Source organism: Mandrillus leucophaeus, unplaced genomic scaffold, assembly GCF_000951045.1.
Source record: "Mandrillus leucophaeus isolate KB7577 unplaced genomic scaffold, Mleu.le_1.0 Scaffold795, whole genome shotgun sequence".
NCBI classification, from domain to species: Eukaryota; Metazoa; Chordata; class Mammalia; order Primates; family Cercopithecidae; genus Mandrillus; species Mandrillus leucophaeus.
In genome coordinates this window covers 533,029-540,841 of record NW_012108641.1, presented here as the reverse complement: position 1 = coordinate 540,841, position 7,813 = coordinate 533,029, and the positions used below count along the sequence as shown (strand labels likewise).

The 7,813-nt window shown below is 48.6% G+C and overlaps 3 protein-coding genes across 4 annotated transcripts in view; all 3 read left to right on the top strand.

Moving 5' to 3' along the window:
* Positions 1 to 6,580, top strand: part of PAN2 (PAN2 poly(A) specific ribonuclease subunit) — a 19,708-nt gene extending 13,128 nt beyond the window's left edge. The window contains exons 21-28 of the mRNA XM_011967232.1: positions 1,072 to 1,229; positions 1,329 to 1,472; positions 1,606 to 1,785; positions 1,911 to 2,004; positions 2,668 to 2,865; positions 3,455 to 5,279; positions 5,852 to 5,964; positions 6,127 to 6,580. Of these exons, the coding sequence (XP_011822622.1) occupies positions 1,072 to 1,229; positions 1,329 to 1,472; positions 1,606 to 1,785; positions 1,911 to 2,004; positions 2,668 to 2,865; positions 3,455 to 3,489 (809 nt within the window). The 3' untranslated portion in view covers positions 3,490 to 5,279; positions 5,852 to 5,964; positions 6,127 to 6,580. The remainder of the gene's footprint in view (positions 1 to 1,071; positions 1,230 to 1,328; positions 1,473 to 1,605; positions 1,786 to 1,910; positions 2,005 to 2,667; positions 2,866 to 3,454; positions 5,280 to 5,851; positions 5,965 to 6,126) is intronic.
* CNPY2 (canopy FGF signaling regulator 2) overlaps positions 4,757 to 7,813 on the top strand; it is a 5,243-nt gene continuing 2,186 nt past the window's right edge. The window contains exons 1-3 of one of the 2 annotated variants that reach the window (XM_011967233.1): positions 4,757 to 5,279; positions 5,852 to 5,964; positions 6,127 to 6,242. In XM_011967233.1, the coding sequence (XP_011822623.1) occupies positions 5,877 to 5,964; positions 6,127 to 6,242 (204 nt within the window). In that variant the 5' untranslated portion in view covers positions 4,757 to 5,279; positions 5,852 to 5,876. The remainder of the gene's footprint in view (positions 5,280 to 5,851; positions 5,965 to 6,126; positions 6,243 to 7,813) is intronic. The other variant, XM_011967234.1, reaches the window with a different exon arrangement.
* Positions 5,041 to 7,813, top strand: part of CS (citrate synthase) — a 53,940-nt gene continuing 51,167 nt past the window's right edge. The window contains exons 1-3 of the mRNA XM_011967235.1: positions 5,041 to 5,279; positions 5,852 to 5,964; positions 6,127 to 6,242. Of these exons, the coding sequence (XP_011822625.1) occupies positions 6,220 to 6,242 (23 nt within the window). The 5' untranslated portion in view covers positions 5,041 to 5,279; positions 5,852 to 5,964; positions 6,127 to 6,219. The remainder of the gene's footprint in view (positions 5,280 to 5,851; positions 5,965 to 6,126; positions 6,243 to 7,813) is intronic.

The following is a 7,813-nucleotide window of genomic DNA, read 5'->3' as shown; positions in this document are numbered from 1 at the left end:
AACGCTGTAAATCTTGAGAGTGGAGTGGAAATGAGATGAGGGGGGACATTTGGTCCGAATGGCTTAGGTTATGATGTTATATCTAATTATTATTTTTTGTGGGACAGAGTTTTGCTCTTGTTGCCCAGGCTGGAGTACAGTGCGTGATCTTGGCTCACTGCGACCTCTGCCTCCCGGGTTCAAGTGATTCTCCTGCCTCAGCCTCCCAAGCAGTTGGGATTACAGGCAGGTGCCACTACGCCTAGCTAATTTTTTTGTTTTTTGTCTAATTAGTAGAGACAGGTTTCACCATGTTGGCCAGGCTGGTCTCAAACTCCTGACCTAGTGATCTGCCTGCCTTGGCCTCCCAAAGTACTGGGATTACAGGCATAAGCCACTGCGCCTGTCTCATGTCTAATTATTCTTACCCCAAATGAAGATCTCTTTTGGAGGTGAGCTCCTTTTTTTTTTTTTTTGAGATGAAGTCTTGCTCTTGTTCCCCCAGGCTGGAGTGCAATGGCGCAATCTCGGCTCACTGCAAGCTCTGCCTCCGGGGTTCAAGTGATTCTCCTGCCTCAGCCTCCTGAGTAGCTGGGATTACAGGCGCGTACCACCACACCTGGCTAATTTTTGTATTTTTAGTAGAGACAGGGTTTCACCATGTTGGCCAGGCTGGTCTTACACTCCTGACCTCAGGTGATCTGCCTGCCTTGGCCTCCCAAAGTGCTAGGATTATAGGCATGAGTCACCACGCCCAGCTGTGAGCTCCTTATTTAAGTACCTATTTGGTATCTTTAAACCATAGTTTCTCTGTAACCTTTTTCTGGATTCTCTAAACTAAGGTTCAAGTGAAAATCTTATTCTTTATTCTCTGTGGTCTTTTCTGGTTTTTTTCTCAGCATGTTTGTTGATAATTTTGTGATGTGACCTGCTCTGTCTACCTGTCCCATTTATCAGACATGATCTTTTTTCCCACGTGCTTTGATTATTGAGGGGTCAAGTGAAGACCCAGAGTCTATCAGCCACATTGGGCTTCTCTCCCCTAGTCACTTCGCTATCCAAGCCCTGTGTCCTCTTCATTCTCCCTTCTAGTCAAGAACCCTATTGAGGCAAGTGTCTTGCTGGCTGAAGCCTCGCTGGCACGGAAGCAGCGGAAAACACATACTACCTTTATTCCACTGATGCTGAATGAGATGCCACAGATTGGGGACCTGGTGGGTCTGGATGCCGAGTTTGTCACCCTTAATGAGGTAACCAAGACCAAAGGGATGGGGCATTGGAAGAGAACTCTGAGGATATTAGGAGTTGTAAGCATTTCTCTGATTTCCTTATTAACTCTTCTCATGTAGGAGGAAGCAGAGTTACGCAGTGATGGTACCAAGTCTACCATTAAACCAAGTCAGATGTCAGTAGCCAGGATTACCTGTGTCCGGGGCCAGGGACCTAATGAGGGTATCCCCTTCATTGATGACTACATCTCTACCCAGGAGCAGGTATTAAGATACAGAGATGCAAGTGAGGCACACCCTGGTGCTTATGTACAGTGCTCAAGAACCCAGGGAAGAGTGATAGGGGAAAACTCCACCTCACTTCCTGAAAAAGACTTGTCCTTTTCTCTATTCCTAGGTGGTGGATTACTTGACTCAATACTCGGGTATAAAGCCTGGTGACCTCGATGCCAAAATTTCCTCCAAGCACCTAACAACTCTCAAGTCTACCTACTTAAAGCTTCGTTTTCTCATTGACATTGGAGTCAAGTTTGTGGGTCATGGCCTGCAGAAGGACTTCCGGGTCATCAACCTGATGGTTTGGCAGGGCTCTTTTAAGAGTCTTCTTGTGGGAGTGGGCCCCTCAGGGTATACATTGTGCCTTCAGAGAATGGGAAATTATAGTCCCCTACCTTAAGTCTCTCCCTCTTTTATCTTTGCCAGGTGCCCAAGGACCAAGTCCTTGATACTGTCTACCTGTTCCACATGCCCCGAAAACGAATGATTTCCCTGCGATTCCTTGCTTGGTACTTTCTGGGTGAGTTGCTCTGCCTTGTAGGCCCCTGTGGTGTACATTAATAGCAGAAGCAGCCATTTAAAAAAAAAGCAATCATGTCCTTTGCAGCAACATGGATGGAGCTGTGGGCCATCATACTAAGTGAACTCACTCAGAAACAGAAAATCAGATACCACATATTCTCACTTATAAGTTGGAACTAAACAATGAGTACATATGGACATAAGGATGGAAATAATAGACACTGGGGACTCTAAAAGTGGGGTTGGTGGGGGATGGGTGAGGGTTGAAAATTACGTATTGGCTGCATAGTTCACTATTTGCATATTAGGGATACCGGAAGCCCAGTCCTCACCAGTACATGATATACCCATGTAGCAAACATGCACATGTACCCCAAATCTAAAATAAAATTTAAACATAAAAAATAAAAGCATGGGGGGAAAAGACAAAGTAGGAAAAGTGTTAGAGGACAAAGTGGGAGTAGGGGTGACCCTCAGTGGTGACAGTTACTAATGGATTTAATTAACTTCAATATCCCTTCTGTGCAATGAAGAAGATGTTTGACAATTTCCCTTAAGGACAGTCAGGCTTTTTAGTTTTCTGGAGTCAGGTAGGAGTGGGGAGACATGTTCCTACCTCCCTTTGCTGGGTCCCAAACTATTCCACCTTTACTTACCCCAGACCTGAAGATTCAAGGGGAAACCCATGACAGTATTGAGGATGCACGCACAGCCCTTCAGCTCTACCGAAAGTATCTGGAGCTAAGCAAAAATGGCACTGAGCCTGAGTCTTTCCACAAGGTGCTCAAGGGTCTTTATGAGAAGGGCCGAAAGATGGACTGGAAGGTGCCTGAGCCTGAGGGCCAAACAAGTCCCAAGAGTAAGACCTGGGATGGGACAAGGGAAACTGGACTGGGTGGATTTTGTATTTTGTTTGTGACAGGGTCTCACTCTTACCCAGGCTGAAGTGCAGTAGCGTGATTACAGCTCACTGCAGCCTCGACTTCCTGGGCTCAAGTGATTCTCCCACCTCAGACTCCCAAGTACCTGGGACAACAGGCACACACCACCACACCCAGCTAATTTTTGTACTTTTTGTAGAAACAGGGTTTTGCCATGTTGCACAGGCTGGTCTTAAACTCCTGGGCTCAAGCGATCCATCCACCTTGGGCTCACAAAATGCTGGGATTACAGGCATGAGCCCAGCGCCCCCAACTGGGTGGATTTTGATTGCACATATGGAGAATAGCACTTCACAGTTTACAAAGCACTTCATCCTCCTAACATTCAGTGAAATACATTTTATCAAAACTCTCCATTAACTATAACTTCCTCTTGCCCAAGTCTAAAATGTTCAAGGAAGGTCCATGCCCTTTTTTCTCTTGCATTTTTCCTTCATAGGAAGTAATGAGAAGATGCTTTTTTCTCTACTCAGCTTGAATCATGCTTTTTGGTTTTGTCTCTGACAGATGCAGCTGTCTTCTCCTCAGTGCTGGCGCTCTGACTACCCTTCCCAAAGAACCACTGCCCTCTCCCTTTACTGTTCTATAGCCCCAGAACTGGGAGATGGCTTCCTTAGTTGGCTATACCTTGTCCACTTCCAGTACTGGAGGTGCTCAGGGTCTAGAGTCTCAGATGGTGCTATTAATAGAACTGGAACACAGCAGAATTGTTGCAAAGGTTCTAGGAGCCAGATTCATTCCTTCTTCATCCTTTGCAAAACAGTGGCACAGAAACGGAGTCTAGAATTGACCCAGATGGAAAGTAATTGGTATTCTTAATATCCTGGTTCACTAATACCCAGGCAGAGAAGCTCCTGGAACCATAATTGTCAGTTCCTAGCTGGCTAGGGATTGAAGTCCTGGACAGCGACAGAGGATACCACAGTAGTTCAAGACTTAGCACAAGTCACCAACTGCTTCAGGGATGCCTGGAGGGGCCAGCAAGTAGAGTGTTGGTGGCCCAAACAAACCAGTGTTGCCAATACTATTGCCAAAAGGGCCTTTGGATCCTGGACAAAGCTTGGCTGCTGGCTTCATTTATTCCTGCTGATGGCTGAGAAGCATCTGTCTTCCATCCCACTCTCCTGTCCCAAGTTTTGTTCCGTTTTTTAAAAATTTGTTGTAAACTGCATGTTTTATAAAATAAAAACAAAATACCGTTTGTCATTTATCTCATTAGGGAACTGCTAGTGTAGGTTCTCTGGCTTCAGTCTTCCTCTCCTTCCTTTGAAGGTAAAGGTGCGGAATCCAAAGTTATGGATATGAAAGGGTATAATTGGGCCAGGCGCAGTGGGTCACTTCTGTAATCCCAGCACTTTGGGAGGCCGAGGTGGGTGGATCAGGAGGTCAGGAGTTCAAGACCAGCGTGACGAAGATGGTGAAACCCACGTCTCTACTAAAACTACAAAAATTAGCCGGGCGTGGTGGATGGCGACTGTAATCCTAGCTGAGGCAGAGAATTGCTCGAATCCGGGAGGCGGAGGGTGCAGTGCGCCAAGATCACGCCACTGTACGCCAGCCTCGGCGATAGGGCGAGACTCCGTCTCAACAAAAGGAAAAAAAAGGTATAATTATGCCTTTTCTGGGCAATGCTGGGTCTTTGCTGTAGCTGCCCAGTACCCTACGTGAGACTGAAGATGTACAGTACGGTTTCCCCGTTAATTGTGTACGCCGACAAACTACAGGTCCCAGGATAGCTTGAGACCTGTAGTTGCTCACAAAGATGGGTCTGGCGCTGTGGTGCTTCCTGGGAGATGTAGTTTCCTGTGTATTGAAACCTGGGCTGTTCGCTGGCCTGCAGAGCACCGTTTTGAAGGTCCTAGCCCACCTGAGTTGGCTCACGCGCACGACTAGCCGCTCCTATACAGTACACCCGGCCTCTGTCGTCTCTTAAGGCCACTCCTATTCTACGGCTGACCCCTGGAGGTCACGTGGAGCTGTCGCCACGCAAGTCTGGGTCCTTCAGCGATTGACCGGGGTCCTCGCTATCCAGGAGCCTCTCCCAAGCTGCCTGTTCACGCGAGAGTTTGGAGGGGCGGGTTTGGGGTCGGTGTCTGATTGGGGCTCGCACCGCAGCACGCTCGAGCCCCGCTTAGGTACCAGTTAGCGCCACGGGAGCTGGGTCAGGCGGTCGCCGGGACACCCCGTGTGTGGCAAGCGGCGAAGCGCTCTGGAGGATTCCGGACAGCCCTGCTCCCCGCAGCCAGGTGTAGTTTCGGGAGCCACTGGGGCCAAAGTGAGAGTCCAGCGGTCTTCCAGCGCTTGGGCCACGGCAGCGGCCCTGGGAGCAGAGGTGGGACGGATGCGAGCGGCGAGGCGCTGGGCGCTGAGGGTTGGGGATGGACTGGAGCGAAAGCAATGGCGGAGTCCTTAGAAAGGGGGCTGAGGTCCGTACGGATAATCAACTTACGGGCTGGAGATGGGGACGCAGGAATCTTCGGTGCGGGATCCAAATGGGCCCTAATTATTGAATGCTGGCCTCCTGGCCTGACTGAGGGCTCCCTGCTGGCAGTTCCCTAGTGCCTGTAGTCCTCGCGTAATCGCCAACTTACCTCCTGTAGCTGCCACAAAGCCCCGTGAACTCTAGGCATGCAGTGCTAAAGTACCAACACCTAGGGCCTCACCTTTCCACGTAGAGTCTGGGACTGAGCCCCAAGTCCTGAGCTTGCGCTCCCACCTACCGCCCTGGGGGAATCAGAGCCCTCAAGCGCTGGAACAGAGAAGCCCCTTTGTGTCCCGGCCACTTCCTGGAAAGTAGAGCCAGAGTCACAGTGAAGCCTTTGAAAGCCTTGGGGTGAGGAGTGGGGGGGTCAGGGAAAAATGGAATCGGCTTCTCACACTTGTTTTATTCCCACACAAACCCAGGTGGAGCGACCCCATTACGCTAAAGATGAAAGGCTGGGGTTGGCTGGCCCTGCTTCTGGGGGCCCTGCTGGGAACCGCCTGGGCTCGGAGGAGCCAGGATCTCCACTGTGGAGGTAAAGGCACAACAGGAAAAAGAAGTGGAGGAAGCAGAGCCTTGGGAGGGCATGAGATCCAAGGCCTGGGAGAAGGAGGAATGGAAATCCTGGGTTGATCCCATTCTCCTCACACCCTACCCCCACCCTCTCCCCTGCTCCCATTCTCTCCTCTTCCACCAGCGTGCAGGGCTCTGGTGGATGAACTAGAATGGGAAATTGCCCAGGTGGACCCCAAGAAGACTATTCAGATGGGATCTTTCCGGATCAATCCAGATGGCAGCCAGTCAGTGGTGGAGGTAACTGTTACTGTTCCCCCAAACAAAGTAGCTCACTCTGGCTTTGGATGACAATTCGACTGCTTAAAAAGGACCTTAGTTTAATAGAAATGAAGAAAATAGACTCAGAGAGATATCTAAAAGATTTGGCTCTGTCTCATTTGGAAGAGGCTGCAGGCTTATTCCCCATGCACTTGCTTCCTGGCTCCAAACCTTAATACTTTGTTTCTGCTGTAGAATTTGTTAGCAAACAGGGAGTCCTGATCAGCCCCCTTTTCCACATCCACATGACTTGTTTTTACTGTAGCACTGTGGTATACATACAAACGTCCATTCAAAATCTGAATCAGAGCTAAAAATAAAAAATGAAAAATAAGAATAAAAGGTTTTATCATAATTAGGAAATTTTAGTCGAAAACAACACACATGTACACAAAGGTGTATCTAATAAGTAATATATAAGGCAATGTTAAGATTATGGTGCTAGCCTGGGCATCATGGCAAAACACCATCTCTACAAAGAAATGCAAAAGTTAGCAGTGCATGGTGGCATGTGCCTGTAGTGACCGCTACTTGGAAGGCTGAGGTGGGAGGATCACTTGAGCCTAGAGGATCACTTAAGCTTAAGAGGTCAAGGCTGTAGTAAGCCGTGATCGTGCCATTGCACTCCAACCTGGGAAACACAGCAAAACCCTGTCTCAAAAAAAAAACAAAACCCAGCACTTTGGGAGACTGAGCCAGGCAGATCACCTGAGGTTAGAAGTTTGAGACCAGCCTGGCCAACATGGTGAAACTTCATCTCTACTAAAAATACAAAAAATTAGCCAGGCGCGGTGGCACATGCCTATAGTCCCAGCTACTCGGGAGGCTGAGGCAGGAGAATCAATTGAACCCAGGAGGCGGAGGTTGCAGTGAGCCAGGAACACCCCTCTGCACTCCATTCTGGTTGACAAGAGCAAAACTCTGTCTTGGGAAAAAAAAAAGATTATGGTACCTTAATAGCTGTTGTCCACAGAGCCTACACTACCTCTTTAATACTGTGCTTACTGAGGATATTAGTCTCAATTTTAAAAAATTATTATTATTATTATTTTTGAGTCAGAGTTTCGCTCTTGTTGCCCAGGATAGAGTGCAATGACACGATCTTGGCTCACTGCAACCTCTGCTTCCCGGATTCAAGCGTTTCTCCTGCCTCAGCCTCCCAAGTAGCTGGGATTACAGGCACGCACCACCATGCCTGGCTAATTTTGTACTTTTAGTAGAGACAGGGTTTTTCCATGTTGGTCAGGATGGTCTCAAACTCCTGACCTCAGGTGATCCACCCTCCTGGGCCTCCCAAAGTGCTGGGATTACAGGCGTGAGCCACCGTGCCTGGCCAAAAATATATATATATTAATGAGAACACATGGACACAGGGAGGGGAACATCACACATCAGGTCCTGTTGGGGTGTGGGGGGCTAGGGGAGGGATAGCATTAGGAGAAATACCTAATGTAGATGACAGGTTGATAGGTGCAGCAAACCACCATGGCACATGTATACCTAGGTAACAAACCTGCACGTTCTGCACATGTATCCCAGAACTTAAAGTA